Raw genomic sequence first — 16,670 nt, forward strand, 5'->3', positions numbered from 1 at the left:
TTGCATAAAATTTTTTATATTTTTCATAATACAAATAAAAAATATAACCTATACCCATAAGAACATTTCTGATTGTTGATGTATCAATGCATATAAAAAGCCATTTCTTGTGCTTAAGTATTCTGAAATTCTAAAACATAATATGTAAACATAAAAAGAAGTAATGATAACGATAATAACAATACGTATTATGTAATTTACGTAAATATAACCTATAAAATTTAATAACATACGAATTTTTCATTCAAAATACAATTTACATTATAAAAATTAGATAACGAAAGAAAAGATAGTTTTCTGGCGAATAATTTCATTTTTAATAAAAGTATCTTCTTTGAAAATTGAAGATTAAAGCAGCACGGCTGGCATTTATGAATAATTATCAATGAAGTAAAGTGGTATTCAAAGTGGCTGTCAATCGAGAAAATTATTTTGTTAAATAATAAGGAGATATAAGAAATTCTAAGTGATGTTTACAGTCCTTTCTGGCGTAAATTATAATATTTCTTCTTATCGCCTTTTAAGAGTAAATATATAATATTTCAAATATACTCTTTTACTAACATTGAGGTTAAGTTCTTATCGAGATTGAAGCTTCATATGAATGATGTCATAAAAAATTTTATTTCATTAAAATTGTTTTAATAACTAACATTTAAAATTTTGAAAAGGTGTATAAAACCTGGCAAAAAGTTATTATGAAGGAAGAATTAATGCCACGAAGCAGATCTGATCCAGTAGTTAAAAAACTGGATAATCCATTGTTTCATTCTATATTTACACCAGAACTTAATACTTTAGCACAATTGTTTAGAAAGTATAATTATCAACTAAAACTTGCTGGTGGTGCTGTCAGAGATATTTTAATGGATATAAAACCTGCAGATTTAGATTTTGCAACAGATGCTACCCCAGAGGAAATGAAAATTATGTTTGAAAAAGAAAATATCAGAATGATTAATAACAAAGGGGAAAAGCATGGTATGTTGAAATATATACCAGTATTATTTGTTATTATTAAAATGATACATTGTAACAAAATTAAATCCTTTCATGGAAATTATTTCAGGTACAATTACTTCAAGAATAAATGATAAAGAAAATTTTGAAGTAACTACACTTAGAATCGACACACACACTGATGGTAGACATGCAAAAGTCAAATTTACAAAAGATTGGAAATTAGATGCTCTTCGTAGAGATCTGACAATAAATTCCATGTTTCTTGATTTTGAAGGAAGAATATATGATTATTTCTTCGGTTATGATGATTTACAGAAACGAAGAGTTGTTTTTGTAGGAAATCCAACATGTAGGATTAAGGAAGATTATCTTCGAATTTTTAGGTATTTTTTTATTAGTTTTTCATGTAATTAATGATATATATACATCTTTTCAAGTTAGGTAAATTAATACTAAGTAAATTGAAATTAAGTTATTTCTATATAAAAATTCTCTTGTTTAATTCCATAAAATTTATATTATATAGGTATTTTCGATTTTATGGAAGAATTGCAGAACAACCAGATATTCATGATGAATCTACTATAATAGCAATAAAAGAAAATATACATGGATTGGAAGGAATATCTGGAGAAAGAATTTGGAATGAATGGTCAAAAATCCTTTCTGGAAATTATGCTAAAGAACTAACTTTGAAATTGTTAGAATGTGGTATCACAAGGTAATAGTAAATTAAAAAGTAGAATGAAAATAAACTTAATGTGATGTATTTATAGATATTTAATTTCAGATATGTGGGACTTTCAGAAAATCCAAATATAAAAAACTTTGAGATCGTTTACGATACATCTAAAAAAAATAATATTTCTTTGCAACCAATTACTTATCTTGCTACAATGCTAAAAGATGAAAATGAAGTATTGCAACTTCATAATAGATTAAAGTTATCTGCATATGAAAGAGATTTAGCATTATTTTTGGTTAGATACAAGGAAGACAAACCTTCAGTAAATCTAAAATTTTGGAAAAGAATTCTTATTCATTGGAAAGGAAATGTTGTTAATGCAAGAAGTTATATTTGTGAATTATTAAACTCTAAACAATATTTTAGTCTTGCTAAAGATGTAGAAAAATTAGTAATACCAAGGTAACAACCAACTTTAAAATTATAACAATCTGAAATATAATTATAATAGAAAATACGTTAAAACGTAAATATTTTTCATCTTTTCTACTAACTTAAAAATAAAGGAAAGTATACATACAATAAATATTACGCATTAAATTATATGTATAACAAGGTTCAATTATAAAATAATCTTTTTCACATTATATTTATACTTTTATTAAAGATTTACTATCGCTGTTACTCTTAATATGTTATATAATGTATTCTTATATATTTTGATGTTTTCAGATTTCCAGTTAGTGGAGACATGTTAAAACAATATGTTAGGAAGGGGAAAATGATGGGTATTGTTATTAAGGAATTAAAAGATATTTGGTTGGACAAAGATTTTCAAACAAATGCAGAAGAACTATTACAGGAGGTCCCACGAATTATTAGTGAATTAGAGGATAAAAAGTTAGAAAAAGATAACATGTTTTTAAGTAAATAAATTTTGATGAAACTATATATATTCTGGTTTTTGAATAATATAGAACTTTCATATTTATAATTTTAAAAGGAATAAGAAGAGGAAAAACAATTATACATATTATGTATTAAGGTTTTTAACAGTATAAGACACATTTATTGTTAAGAGCATCACATATTTATGGTGGATTGCAATCCTTTAGAATTTATTTACATAGTAAACTCACATGAAAAAACTTGGAGACTGTTCAAAATACAATAGCAGACTTGCTTGATTATTGAGCTTTTTATACAGTGAAATCTTGATCATACGATATTTGCATCAAATTAAATTTGAATTATGCGATTTTTGGAATGACTAATATTTTCTTATTTTAATTCAAAATCTTTATGCTTTTCTTTAATTAAAGGCATAAAAGAGTTTATTATTAATACTCTTTCTTAAACTTAAGATCAATAAGTATAAAATATTTTTTATTCAATTAAATAACTGAGGTTTCAGTGCACTTTTCATATTAAAAAAAAAAAAAAGGAAAAAAGAAGAAAAAAAAGTAGAAATTCCAATCGAGCCTAATCCTGCGTCATATAAATTTTAAAACAAGTATCGCATATCTTGATTAAAGAAATTAAAAAACTTTTAGAGCACGAATTTAAAGGTAAATTTTGAACCAATTTCACGTGAACACATTACCGAATCGATTTCCATAGTTTTACATATTATTTACCATTCCGCATCACCATTCATTTTCTGAAAAACATAATCTTTGCCATTAAGGTTCATTATTCCGTCTTTGAGGTAGAATTTCCATTTATTTCTACTCCTTGTTATCTAAAAATTGATTTTTCATTTATTAAAAAAATATTATTAATAACTATATTTGGATTTTGATAAATAAATCTCTTTAAATCATTTTTTATTTATCAGAGTAATGTATCACTGTAAAATTATTAAATACCTTGTCATACTGACAAACAACAACATTATCAGTATCAAAAAGATCTGCCGGGTCATCATCTGTTACATCATCTTCTGAATTCAACGGCTCCTACGAAATAGGAGTCATATTATTAAATAAATGATTTTTCTATTTCGTAGCACAGCACAAATAAAACGAAACTAAAATAGCGAAATATTTTAAAGACCTCTTCTCTTGCCGCAGCTTCATCATTTTCGTCTTCTTCTTTATCATCAAGATCTTCTTCTTCATCTTCATTATCCTCTTCTTCCTCTTCTTCATCATCATCTGACGAATCTCCAAGTGGACCATCTAATTGTGCTATGTTATTCTATTTGTGAGAAAATGAAAGAAATAACTAATTCTTATTTGTTTATATTTTTCTCCTATATAAAAAATAATCATAATTTTAGAGAAATGAGTTATATAGAAAATAAATTTTTGTTATTAATAAATTAAACTAGTCAAATGACTAATTGTTATATATTTTATTTATATTATTCATTATAGAATTAAATGGCCAAATTAACATATTTTATTTATAATATAGTAATCTCTTCATATATGAAATTAGAACGTATATATAAAATTATACCTTTTACCATTTAAATTTAATGTACTATTTCTCATTACCTGATTTTGAACAGACCGCTGAGAGACATTGTTCGCATTTTGCGTAACAACTTGAAGAGGCTGACTAACTGGGAGTGGTGTCAATGTTGCTTGCTCCTAAGAAATGTAAGGTTAATATATACTGTTAAAATAATATGAATGTATAAAATGACAATAATATACTGTTATATATTTCTATTAATTACTTGAATTTGGACAGGTCGCTGAGAAACATTGTTTGCACTTTGTGTAACGAGTTGAAGTGGAGTCAGCGTTGCTTGACCCTGAAGTGTAGAATTAACATGTTGCTGGAGTAATGTGGAAGCTAGATTTGCTGGCAGCCCCATTGCAGCTGTAATAACTGGTCCTGTTAAAATTGTGTGCAACTGATTACCTAAAAGTAAATTAATTAGTTGCAAATACATCATTTTTATTTCCTTAATATTAATATATGTTAACTATTATGTGAATGTTATTTCAATGTACCTTGAATTGCAGACGCAGGAACCTGAATAGTTAAAACTCTTAACGGAGCATCAGGAACGCCCGTTTGTGGTGGCAATGTTATTTGAATAGGTACTTGTCTGTCCATTACTGCTGGCGTTGATGTTACTAATTGCTGTACTGGTGTACCAGTGTGTTGTATACCAGTTGTTGTTGAATGGCATTGTGTCTGAGTTTGTGATTGCTGAGGCGATTGCTGTTGTTGCGATGCTTGTTGAGGAGCAGAATTTCCTCCTGTTTGTTGTACAAAATGATTTCCTATAGTTACTCCTAAAAGTGTGAACTGCATTAAATTTGTTGAGAAAGTATATTTTTAATTTTTAATGGCAATCCTATGATGAGAGCAATTTGTTATAATTATAATTTTATTTGATAGTCTCTTCTATCCTTCTAAAATTTTCTTAATTTCAATTATTTTCACCAAAAATATTGTTTTATAAGAGAAAATATAGATCTTACCCTTGTTAACAGGCACAGCTTTGTGCGTATTTATTTGGGGAACCTGAGGCTCTGGAGGATCTGGATTAAGTTCAACAGCTTTACTAGACATTAATTTGGTTTCCCATATTTGTTTGAGCTCTTGTAATACTTGTTCATCTACACCTTCATCTATAAATGATTCTCTTACACCTGATATAACATCCTCTATCACAGTATTGTATAGTTTTAACTGTAATTAACATGAATTTCATTATCAATTGACATTTTTAAAATTTACATTACTTTATCTGTTCAATAATACTTTTCCTTTTACTTTACTTTATTTTATATCTTAATGTTATGTTAAAGTTTTGGAGCATTTTCATGAATTAGTTTTCATGAAAATTACTTTTGATAAAATACATCAATCTAAAATGTACCAGACTAATCTTTTTATATGTATAATTAAAGATTAACAACGACTATAAAATACAATATTTTAAAACAATATTATTCATAGAATTCTACACCTTTATTCTTTAATAAATTACTTATATTCTACTATTATCTAAAAATCTATTTTTTTTAAAGAAATTCCAATGTTTATTTAGAAGATATAGGATAATTTTAGTATGCTTTAATTACACAAAAAAGAACACATAGAGAAATTAAGGGACATTGAAACCATTTGAAAATATTGCCATCAATTCTAACCTACAACACTTTGAAAAAATGTAGTGGAGAAATTTATCTGAAAAGGAAAATATAAATAAAGTCGCAATGAATTTGATTAAAAATTTTCACTGATAACGTTTTAGAATTTTAGCATTATACAACCTAAAAATTCATAATTTGTAATTATTAAGATTGCAAAACACGATTTGATTTAAAAAGAGAATAAATGTCGAAAGAAAATAATCTTTGGTTGGAACAAAAGGGATCAAAGATGAGGATAACAATGATAATGGTATTAACATAAATCGACCGATAAAAATCGTCATTGTCGTCATTGTGATGATTGCAATTAATTGTTTTTTTAATCAGTTGTTGCTTTTGTTCATGTTTATTACTCACCACAGTTGTCTGACTGAGGGCCATTGCGAGGATAATTCGTATTGTCTAATAAGAAAAACAATAGGAATAATCCAACGAATAAATCAGCCCCAGTTCAGAAGCCGATCCGCGGTAGCATCGCTCTTTTATATACTGTGGACACGTCTCCCATTCCACCTGACTCTAACATGAACTGAGAACAGTTATCTCAAGAGAAACCAATGCATCCAATATCGTAAAGTTAAATACTTGTGAATTAAAGAAAATATCACTATTGTTGTGAACTGGTTTACGCCTGTGGGTCCCTCTGGTATGAAAATCTTGTATGATAATAGGGTAAATACTAGCGTCGCAAATTTAACTGTACAGCAGCGTAACTGAGGCAACGAACAAATGTTATTTAATAAATTTATTAATTAAATGTCAAAATTATTTATCAGTAACAACTGTGATCATTCTCAAATTTCGTATTTACTTTGATTACCTTGGGAAAGAACATTGCCAATGTATAAATCGCTCGCTTTCTAATATTGTAAACTCCAATCAAAATAATGTTTATTGCCATTAGTTAGTAAGAATTTGTCTTATTGGATAATAAATTAATCATGAATTGTCATATAAATACGAACAGATAAATGAGTCACTCTGCGACTCAAAAGTAGAGAATCGTTGAGTCGCTATAATCGTCACGCTAAGCTCAGTGTCTAAGTAAATTTCATTAAAGCGCGAAGTCGATCTATATAGTCGATCTATTATATGTCGGAGATGGAAGGACAGTGGGATTTTCCGTCAGGAATGCTGGGAAAACCCCCCATCACCATAGTCAAGATTTTAATGTTTAAGCAATAACAATAAGGAAAATAACTTTTAATGTTCCAACCTGGCTTTACGACGATGGGTTCAGGTTTAAGGTGGCATAACGGGTCACCAGACGTAGCCATGGCCACGGAAGGGCCGCGTACCTGTCAGAAGTACGCAATGATTTTATGACTCTCCTTAAAAACAAGGATTGACCCGAGAAGCGGGGACAGGAGTATATAAGGGCAGGTCCATCTGGATTGAGAGTTTTTAGTTAGTGAGTCGTTGGGCGAATTGCCGAGTGAGTTACGCTGATACTGGTCATCCCGTGGAATCTTTGTTATTATGTATTTTTTCATTTAAATTAGTTGCGAGTTGGTCGAATTAGTTTTGGAATTGTTTGAAATTGTAACGCAAGCAGAGTGCTTCAGCGCTCCACGCGCTGCAACCGCGCTAAATTCCCTAAATGTTGGAAAGGCTACGCAGCAATGATATTGAAAGTTCAATCGCTGAAAATTTTTCTTAATTTCTCTTGATTTTGTACATTTTTTTGAATAAAAAGTCATTCTTTATTATAATTTATAACTCATATTATATCAAAATTTGTTTTAAACGCCAGCCATGGTAAACAACGTAGCAACACCGTTTTTGCAAGCCAGCAGTACCTCTGCAACTCGATTTATTTTATAGTTGTTTTTGTGCTTATTTCAGCACGGTTTTAGTGGTTCGAAACCTATCTAAAACAATAGGACCACCAAAGATAGAAAAACTAAAAAGGACGAGATGTCAGACTTTTTTTAACATTCCATGCATGGTGAATGAGAAGCAGAAAAATAGTTTTCAAGAAGACTTTCCCTTCAAATAAAGTAGAACCCAATACAGTACAAATCCAAGAATATTGATAGATTTGCTAAAAATTCATCATAAAGCATGGTTCTATTTATTAGAGCTCACCTATACAAATTCACGATTCTTTATTAATAATAACAAATGACAGGATTAAATCAACTTTTTACAATCTCTCATTTATTCTCTCATACACTCTTTCTTTCTCTCATATTCTTTTTTCATATACATAGGTGTACTATTAGAGAATTCTGAAAACTTGCTGTTTCAACAAATCAAAATCCTAAAATACTTAAAAATTTCTAGTGATCTTAAATGTGGTCTACCAATCAATAAAAATGTTTGCCATTATTTCGAATAGTGAGCGGATTTCTTATGAATAATTCAGTATTTAGAGAATATGTAATACAAGTTCATTGAATAACAAATATCTTAAATAATAATATATACATTTAAATCTATAGATAAGAATTTCAATGGAAATTCAAAATTACATTAGCAATTAATTTTTTGTATCATTTACCTCTTTGATGATTGTTGAGTAAATCGACTCAGAATTATTTCATTGGCCAATCTTTAATCATAATATAGTTTCATTTTAATATTGGCGAAAGGAATATATTTTAATATTTTTCAATATAAATTTTATGCAAGATAATCAACACCTTTCTAACTTTGAATTGAAATTGAATGCACAAGAAATATTTGAGTTGTTTGTTATTTAATTAGTTGTAGTTTATCTAATAGCTCTGAATTGTACTCCTGCATATATAGAAATTGTACATATGCATGAAAATTGTACTGCTCCATATATAAAAAGTACATGGAATAAATAAGTAAAATTGCTTAGTATAGAGTTTTTACTTAAATGCATATTTCCATTTCGCCAATAATAATAAACATTATTAAAAATATTATGTTATAATGAAACATCTTTCAGTCCCCACTGATTGGCCAAAAATGAAATAAATTTCTATATATAATGCACTGGAACTGTTGAAGATAAAATTTCATGATGATGAGGAAAGACTTTCGAGATCAATATCAGAAAGAAAAATATCAGAGGAATCGGGAGATCTGCTGTAGTGTGTCATATTGTCTCCAGAATCATCTCCATCAGCTGAATCATCTTCGTCATCGTCGTCGTCATCATCGTCGTTGTTCTCACGATTACTCCGCTCATTTTCATCCCCATTCCCTTCTGTTGCTGCGTCCGGATTGTCCGCATCTATTTAAACATAAACATCATTATGCTTTTAAATTTTTTAAATTGGTAAATAATTTCCAACAGAAGCAAAACAAATAAAAATGATTAATCCTCATGTAATCGTCATAACTTCTCAAAATACTGAAAAATTTAGTTGAAGTAGAATAAAGTTATATAAAAGTATGACAAACCATCAGCATTATTATCATCAGAGCTAGAATTCGAACCATCATCATCGCTTGCATCAAGATCTTCTTCATCATCATCCTCATCTGTTTCATCTTTATCACCTTTTCTTCTGCCGACATCATACAGCCTTACACTGGATTCATGATTCTCATCGAATTCATTAACTATTTCAACTACCGCTATTTGTGTGTCAAATTTATTACAAGCCAATCCATAAACTCCTCTTCTAACATCATAAGTTGCTGTAATTATTTAATTATGATGATTACTTTTTATTTTAGATTGAATTAATTCAAAATGTTCAATAGAATAAAAATTACCCAATAAATTCTTACAACAATTACTTAAATAATCACCGTAGCTTACCAATATTACTGTAGTCCAAAGCATCTAATGTTTTAAATGAAGTAATATAATTAGTTTCATCTATATTTTCTTTCTCCAGTGATACAGCATATATAATATTATTAACAGGAGAAAAGATTACTTCCATTTGATCAAGTGTTGGCACTGTTTTCAGCAAATGGAAAGTTCTTAAATCCCAAACCTCTGTATTCGACACTACTTCTATACCTATCAACAAATTATTTAATATTAAATATATTATTCTGTATTAGTAAATTTCATTCTATTTTACACTTTAGTACAAATCTATTGTTAAATTATATGCGATTAAATATCAGTACCATTAGGATGAAAAACTCCATTAAGCGTTTGATTTAATTTATCAAATTTGTGAATTTGTTTCCCTGAATTTGCATCCCACAATATTCCATCATGTAAAACCAATTCATCATTCATACTAAAAGTAGCACGATTCATAGTGTATCGATTAGAAATCGAAGGAGCGAAACTGGTTATTAATTGTCCAGTAGCTATATCATAAATCTGAAAAAAATTATAGAAATAATTACATATAGGTAGTTGTGAAAATTATCAAAACGTTTTCATGCTGATAATTATACAGAAAGAGAAACATACTGTTGCAATGCCACTGTCGGTTCCAATAATTCTATCTTGAAGTTTTCCAAATTCAACATATTCTATGTTTTCTAAAGATAATTTTAAATCAAAGAATGTTCCTATACTCCAAAGTACAGACATAGGACTTCTCCATGGAGTAGAAGTTAATAACAAATTTCCACGTTGGTTGCATTCCATGTGATAAATATAAGATTCATGGCATGAATATGTCGCTTCCTCTAATCCTGTATGTATATTGTACATTTTTACATCTCCCGCATAAGTACCTAACATTAAATATTGTTGACAAGGCTGCAAAAATAATAAAATACATTAAATTAGAAAATATTTTTTATACATATATATATATATTACAAATATGTTATCACGAATTTATTGTAACTATTTATTAAATATTTATATCAGAAAAACTAGCGATAATATATAAAATATGAATATCTATGTATTTTTAATATTGATAAAATAGAGATAACGTTACTGAAAAGATACAGTAGGTGAAGGTTGCAACATCCGTAGGCCGGAAAGTTTTTACAGGACAAAATCGGCTATAAATAAGTCTCCTATCCAATCTTCTACCATCCATGCCTAATGCTCTTTTGGCCAGTCTTACTGTTACATTTGTTGGTATTGAATTTTTTGTACAGGGATCTGGACATTTATGTGGTCTGAAATTAAATATTATTTTATTATAATATTATAAGAATCAAATAGTAAATAATATTAAAAACCTTTTAAACAAAATTCCACTTATAACACTTAAATAAATTAATTTAAAAAATACATACTCAAATAGATTAAATTGTGGGCAAGTAACCATAGGATTTTTACATAATGCGTGTTGATTAGTTAAATATTCCGTTATAATAGAATCCAGTGTTATAGTAGATGGATTTGATGTAGCCACTCCAGGCCCTCCACCACCTGCAGGATCTCTCGAAATTTGTTTCTGCAGTGATCGACATACTGTTGGCTGATTAATGGAGTGACAATTTATTTGATTGACTAGAGGCTGCTTATCGGATTGATTTTTTCTGAAATTATTTAAGTACTTAATTTATCTTATATTATTTATAACTTTCAAATAAAATCGTATATAGACTCAATTAATAATTGACAGAAAAAATTATTATTTCTGTAATATAAACTTACTTTTGATTAATTTGTAATTTAATTAGTTGATTTGTGCTATTTGGAATAACATTTTGATTGAGGCAGTCAGAATGCTTCATGCGTATATTATTTCCGGAACATAATGACGATGAACCCGAACCGGTATTTGAATGAGATATGTACCTAAATGATGAAGTAGGTGTGGTATTGTTTCGCGAAGTGACTTCTCTTTGATTGCATCTGTTCGTATTGTACAAATTTACCGTTGCGCTGGGAGAAAATCCATTTCTTGTCTGAACAAAAAATATACATATTTAAATTTCACGTATATACTCATTTTTCTATTATATCTATTCAACAAATTTACAAACGAAATCTGTTTTATTCTTATGGATATAACTTACTCCAGTAGCTGCAGGACTGCGGTAAGTAAATGGTTGATATGTACATACTGGTTTCATAATTGCAGAAGAATCTAAATTTGCTTCCCTGTGGAGTGTCGATGCAGTTTCTGTTAAGCCTTTTGACATTAAATGCTGATATATTAATTGATTTAACTGTTGTTCGTTATATTGTATTCTTGTTTGTGCCACTACATTTGCCTGCAAAGTTAAAATTTAGCGTTATTAAGAGAACAATAAAATGAAATCAAATATAAAAAATATATTGAAACAATAATTGAATTAAATTATTATGTGATAAAAATTGAATTAAATAAGTTTAAAATAAAACTCACTCTGTGTAAACTGGCTAAAGAAATTTCATATTCTGCTCCGGTAGGTTTCGCTTCTCCAGAAACTCTTCCCATTAGCTCTAAAGCATACTTTTGAAACATAACATGTTCCTGCCTCTTTTCTTGAAGTATTGGATCTTTCATAAGTGCTTGAATTTGTCCATCGGTAAACATGGGGAGCTTACTAATTATTTGTCTGACTTTTTCACTTCGTGCCAAACCTGCCAAAGCTCGACAAGCCAATGCTCTTATACTATCTGCATCTGTGATCGGAGTTTTAACCATCATCAATTGTAACAAAACCTATAAAATAAAGAAACAAAATTAAGTTAAATTAAGAAAAAAGTAATACTAAGTATTGCAAAAACTAAGTATTGCAAAAGAAGTATTAAAATTGATCAAAACTGTTAATAATTAACATTTACTTAAATAAAATATGTATACATATTTATCAATATATACCATTATTCCATTATTAGACCTGACACTTCCCCAAATTTTTTGTATTAACTCTTCACTATTATTATTTGCCTTTTTCTTAGCAGAACCTGTTACCGAGAATCTTGCTACATTACCACCAATCTGTAATGTAAAATAAACAGATAACTGTGACTTATTATTTTAAACTTGTTCAATTATTTAATATTTATTTAATATATACCATTACCCTATTTATAGGAGCACAGACACAATTAATTACAGCTCTCAGTGCAGCCCTTTGTACATCAGGATCTGCAATAATTTCGCATTCTGCTGCAGCTAAGAGTAAGTTAATTGCCATTGTCATTGACATATCAGGCATGTCTACTCTTTCACAAAGTAATAACATCACTTTTGGCACTACAGAACAAATAGCTACTACATCTAAGCAAGAGCGAACCGTTTCTGCGCTGGAAGTTGTATGAACCCTGCCACTATAATTCCATTCTCTAGCAAAGGCAATAATTTGAAGAAGAAGCGTTATGCCTCCAAGGCGATATAACTCTTCTACTGGCGGCCATGCTGCTCTTACAGACATTAATTCTTGAAGTATTTCCACCTTTAATAAACATGAATTTAATAAATATTTATATTTTCCTATTATAAACCATTATATTATATTGCTATATGTTATAATATTATAATATATGTTACATGTATATGTTTTAATATTATGTCAAAAATAATAGTTTTGGAAATAATGAAAAATAATTAACTACAATTAATAGTTACCTTGTATACAATATTTTTAAATTTGTGTTTTGAATTGAATTTAATACATAATATAAATTAGTACTTAATTATTAATACCATGAATACTATTAATACTTGAATTTGAATATTTTTACCTTTGCCTGAACTTCTTCACTGCTTAGCTTCACAGCCTTATAAGGTGGTAATGATGGTTGCCAGGTGTCACGCTCTGCTCTAGCATTTTCTGCTCTTTGTAATTGTTCTGTTTTAAGATGTAAATGGGCTTCCATATATCGTTTTAAAGCTACTGCAACATGCCTAACTATTTGCCTAGAAGCACATTCTTCATCATCGTTTAATGCCGGTTCTTCCTCTATGTTTAAAATTGGTAATGTGGATATCTTAAAAAATGTATATATTAAATACCAAAAAATTGATGCTAAAATAGGTGAAAGTGATTTAAAACAATTCTTACCACATTGAAAAGTTTCCGAAGCCCATCCTGTGCATCAAATTCTTCAAGTATTACTTTAAATGGAAAAGAAAATCCAAAAAACATTGTTGCATGGCACCTTCCAGAATCATGACTTCGTTCTAGGAGCCATAATGCATAGGTAACAAGATCTGAAATAACATGCTTTGGCAATAGACATACTCTTTCCATTGCATCTTCACAATATGCTAAGTAGTATAAACAGATAGAGACACCAGTAGCTGCAACACTGGGTCTTGGAACATCTAATAGCTTTTGAAGACCTCCAACATTAAGAAATTCAATAGAAAATTTTTTATGACACAGAAGGGAAGCTAAGTATTTCAGAGCTTCAAATGCTAAGCGACTGTCCTTCGTTTCTCTAACATTGATATACTTCAGAATCAGTTCTAAAGCATTTTGTTCAAATACATGACCTAAGAATTCTTGATATTCACCCATTGGAGTAAGATACCTGTTATAAAATACATATATACGTTTAATAAATATTTGGAAGTAATGTGAAATATGAAATTAATATCTTTACCTTAGTATTAACATTTGTCTTGTACCTAATGTTGGAGGATGCATCTGTATATTTCCAATGACATATGATTCCATCTCTGCCCATGAAGAATTAGAATTCCCTTCTAATAATGATGTTGATAATGTAGTAGAACTTTGCATTAAAGACGAATTTTTTTGCAAATTACACCGTACAGAAGAAGCATTCAATGATCTATTATGTGTACTCTGTGCCTTGGATGGTGTAACTTGATTATTTAAATTAGAATTTTTTGGCACAGACAAAGGTGGAGACATTATCTCTGGATACACAGTATTATTTTTTACAGGAGTTTCACATTCTGTATCGCTTTTTTTTTTCTTAGGTAAGGGAGCAGAATCTTCAGAGGACTGAGCACAGTCTTCTTCTTCTTCAGAAAAATAATTACTATGATTGGAACTTTTGAGAATTTCATTCTCTTTTAGTTTTTCTCTCACCTTTGAATACAATTTTTAATATTTAGTATTTACAAAATGACGTTCCTAAATATTATCATATACATTGAATTATTCTTACTTTTCTTTTCCCAGGCACACCTTTATTTTCTCCATCCCCTCCACTATTTCTGTCTTGACCAAAATGTGCAAATGGTCTACTATTAGCTGCGAGTTGTCTTTCTTCCTGAGCTTCCTCTTGTAATTTATGAAGCCTTTGTAACATCAGTGGTACCATTTTTGCATTTTGCTCCCTAAATCCTTTAGTAAAAATAACAAATAATTATTTCCTGAATTATACATTCTAAATATTAATGCCAATATCAAGCTTTATTTAAAATTAAATGAAACCTGTAGCAATTTCCTGAACTTCCATTGCAGCAGCTACAAGCCCAGTTGCATAACTTTGCAAGGGTTCTACGCTTTTTTCTGCCCAAGAAAACAGACGATGAATGAGTCCTTCCATATCTGGCTGAAAAACTGCAGAAGTTTCTAAACCAGGAAGTATATCAAGCATAAGACGACAGGCTGCAATATTGAGCTTTCTAACATCACGACCCGTAATACCCGCACGTGACCAATAAGTATCCCTTAAGTAATCATTTATAAGCTGTTAACAGGATAATAAATTATGTAATAATCTTTCAAGTTATATATATAATAATTAATAATTATATTATTTCCTTTCCAATTCAATACTAGACTTACCTTAGTCATAAAATTATCTTTTCTAAATAATACTTTCAATATATGTCCAAAATTGCACTCTGGATCTGTGCGTGATGGATGTCTTTCATCAAATGGGTCAGGATCCATCTTTAAATAATTTTCTGTTTCTAGCTCTATAATTTCTGCCAGTCTTCGTAATGTTGGAACTGGATCATATGTAGGTGATGAATGTTCCTCTTCCCATTGTCTGAGAATTTGAACTACATCTGTTACTTCGGCCAATGATTCTGCACTTGACATCTTTGTCCTTATTGTCCTATAAACGCACATATAATTAAGCTTATAGTTGTGAAACTCTCAAAGAATCCCCCTAATATTCTTAGATTATTTGTTATACTTTTTGGTTTTTTAATTTCATAATTATATTAATAGGATCTTATTATTCTTATATCATACATATTTTTACTTTTATATTTAATAATACATTAATTCTATAATATCCAACACATTCGTAATAAAATAACCAAATAACACTGAAACTCGAATAATCCAAAGCAAAAATCTTTTCATCTATTAATTTCAATTACCAATTATTTTACTATGCACATTTAACAATTACTCCTTTCATAAATTAAGACTAAAACAAGTTAAGATTAATAGAAGTAAAATATCAATTTAAATAAAAATAAAATAATATGTTTAAACAATTGCATATTACACAACAAAATGTAATTAACCAATTTCTATATACTTTGACAATTTAAAAAAAAAGCATAATTTCTAGAAGTTTTTAATAAGTAATCAATTATCTAACTAATTTGACTCTAATGTTTATTTAACATCTCAGTTTTTTAAATAATTGTTCATTAAATTTAAAAACTAATAACTTAACCTTAAAGTCGAATATACAATAAACAAAGATCAAGGTTTAGGAAAGAAACGTGAAGAAGATTAATAGCACATTAATTATTGAACATACTTGTAAATACAAGAGATTAGAATATCGATAAAAACAATTTGTTAATGTTTTTTGAAAATCAGATAACGAAAAGCAGCATGTATATTATTAGGTTAGAGCCAATGAAACATTACCTTCTTGAAATTTATTTGACAGTTTACTCGTTTGACAATTATTACGGTGTATGTCACCTTTGACAGTGAATTATACTGTTAAATTGTAAGAGTATGTAAAATTTCAATTAAGAATGATGTTTTCTTATAAAAGTACGAAACGTAACCACCGACATGCACGCTGAAGACGGGCTAGTTAATTCAACTTTTCAAATATACTGAAATGTCACAATATAAAGTAGGATTTTTTTAAATGTATATGTTGGTTTTAGAAACTTGTGTTTTCTAAGAAATTTTGTATATTACGTTATAAC

General features: G+C 28.8%; 3 protein-coding genes across 6 annotated transcripts; 1 reads left to right on the plus strand and 2 right to left on the minus strand.

The window, feature by feature from the left end:
- The first annotated feature begins 289 nt into the window (after window positions 1-289).
- Window positions 290-2,599, plus strand: LOC100745612 (CCA tRNA nucleotidyltransferase 1, mitochondrial). Of its 2 annotated transcripts, none has more exons than XM_033320180.1 (6): window positions 290-570; window positions 672-981; window positions 1,070-1,346; window positions 1,490-1,684; window positions 1,754-2,110; window positions 2,381-2,599. In XM_033320180.1, exons 2-6 carry the CDS (start codon window positions 699-701, stop codon window positions 2,580-2,582), a joined length of 1,314 nt encoding a protein of 437 aa, XP_033176071.1. In that variant the 5' UTR covers window positions 290-570; window positions 672-698; the 3' UTR covers window positions 2,583-2,599. The 2 variants fall into 2 exon arrangements, with proteins under 2 accessions (XP_033176071.1, XP_012239831.1); XM_012384408.3 differs by having other exon boundaries at window positions 290-526.
- Window positions 2,600-2,681: 82 nt separating this feature from the next.
- Window positions 2,682-6,319, minus strand: LOC100750117 (transcription initiation factor IIA subunit 1). 2 transcript variants are annotated; one of them, XM_012384409.3, is made up of 8 exons: window positions 6,127-6,319; window positions 5,092-5,302; window positions 4,615-4,866; window positions 4,335-4,522; window positions 4,150-4,245; window positions 3,704-3,847; window positions 3,517-3,606; window positions 2,682-3,389 (listed from the first exon to the last, which is right to left on the minus strand). In XM_012384409.3, the coding sequence occupies exons 1-8, from the start codon at window positions 6,148-6,150 to the stop codon at window positions 3,282-3,284; spliced, it is 1,113 nt and encodes a 370-aa protein (XP_012239832.1). In that variant the 5' UTR covers window positions 6,151-6,319; the 3' UTR covers window positions 2,682-3,281. The 2 variants fall into 2 exon arrangements, with proteins under 2 accessions (XP_012239832.1, XP_003488747.1); XM_003488699.4 differs by having other exon boundaries at window positions 4,615-4,902.
- Window positions 6,320-7,822: 1,503 nt separating this feature from the next.
- On the minus strand, window positions 7,823-16,568 carry LOC100749998 (protein mahjong). Of its 2 annotated transcripts, XM_012384407.3 has the most exons (19): window positions 16,378-16,568; window positions 15,325-15,601; window positions 14,968-15,226; window positions 14,699-14,877; window positions 14,165-14,619; window positions 13,621-14,092; window positions 13,301-13,546; window positions 12,634-13,011; window positions 12,435-12,554; window positions 11,976-12,275; window positions 11,644-11,841; window positions 11,279-11,532; window positions 10,915-11,160; window positions 10,608-10,794; window positions 10,127-10,420; window positions 9,832-10,033; window positions 9,512-9,718; window positions 9,148-9,387; window positions 7,823-8,977 (listed from the first exon to the last, which is right to left on the minus strand). In XM_012384407.3, the coding sequence occupies exons 2-19, from the start codon at window positions 15,583-15,585 to the stop codon at window positions 8,760-8,762; spliced, it is 4,716 nt and encodes a 1,571-aa protein (XP_012239830.1). In that variant the 5' UTR covers window positions 15,586-15,601; window positions 16,378-16,568; the 3' UTR covers window positions 7,823-8,759. The 2 variants fall into 2 exon arrangements, with proteins under 2 accessions (XP_012239830.1, XP_003488746.1); XM_003488698.1 differs by lacking the exon at window positions 16,378-16,568 and having other exon boundaries at window positions 8,760-8,977; window positions 12,640-13,011; window positions 15,325-15,585.
- Between the last annotated feature and the right edge of the window lie 102 nt (window positions 16,569-16,670).

The sequence above is a fragment of the Bombus impatiens genome, unplaced genomic scaffold, assembly GCF_000188095.3.
Source record: "Bombus impatiens unplaced genomic scaffold, BIMP_2.2 scf_0259, whole genome shotgun sequence".
Taxonomy (NCBI): Eukaryota; Metazoa; Arthropoda; class Insecta; order Hymenoptera; family Apidae; genus Bombus; species Bombus impatiens.

Excerpts from the sequence above, each read along its gene's own strand:
- LOC100745612 (XM_012384408.3), top strand. The coding sequence starts at position 470 with ATGTTTACAGTCCTTTCTGGCGTAAATTATAATATTTCTTCTTATCGC. Across the intron at positions 527-671 it reads CTTCTTATCGCCTTTTAAGA|GTGTATAAAACCTGGCAAAA; the intron begins GTAAATATATAA and ends AATTTTGAAAAG. Across the intron at positions 982-1,069 it reads TAACAAAGGGGAAAAGCATG|GTACAATTACTTCAAGAATA; the intron begins GTATGTTGAAAT and ends AAATTATTTCAG.
- LOC100750117 (XM_003488699.4), bottom strand. The coding sequence starts at position 6,150 with ATGGCCCTCAGTCAGACAACTGTG. Across the intron at positions 3,848-4,149 it reads AGCGGTCTGTTCAAAATCAG|AATAACATAGCACAATTAGA; the intron begins GTAATGAGAAAT and ends TCTCACAAATAG. Across the intron at positions 3,390-3,516 it reads TTGTTTGTCAGTATGACAAG|ATAACAAGGAGTAGAAATAA; the intron begins GTATTTAATAAT and ends ATCAATTTTTAG.
- LOC100749998 (XM_012384407.3), bottom strand. The coding sequence starts at position 15,585 with ATGTCAAGTGCAGAATCATTGGCCGAAGTAACAGATGTAGTTCAAATT. Across the intron at positions 14,878-14,967 it reads AGTTCAGGAAATTGCTACAG|GATTTAGGGAGCAAAATGCA; the intron begins GTTTCATTTAAT and ends TTTTTACTAAAG. Across the intron at positions 13,547-13,620 it reads TTCGGAAACTTTTCAATGTG|ATATCCACATTACCAATTTT; the intron begins GTAAGAATTGTT and ends ACATTTTTTAAG.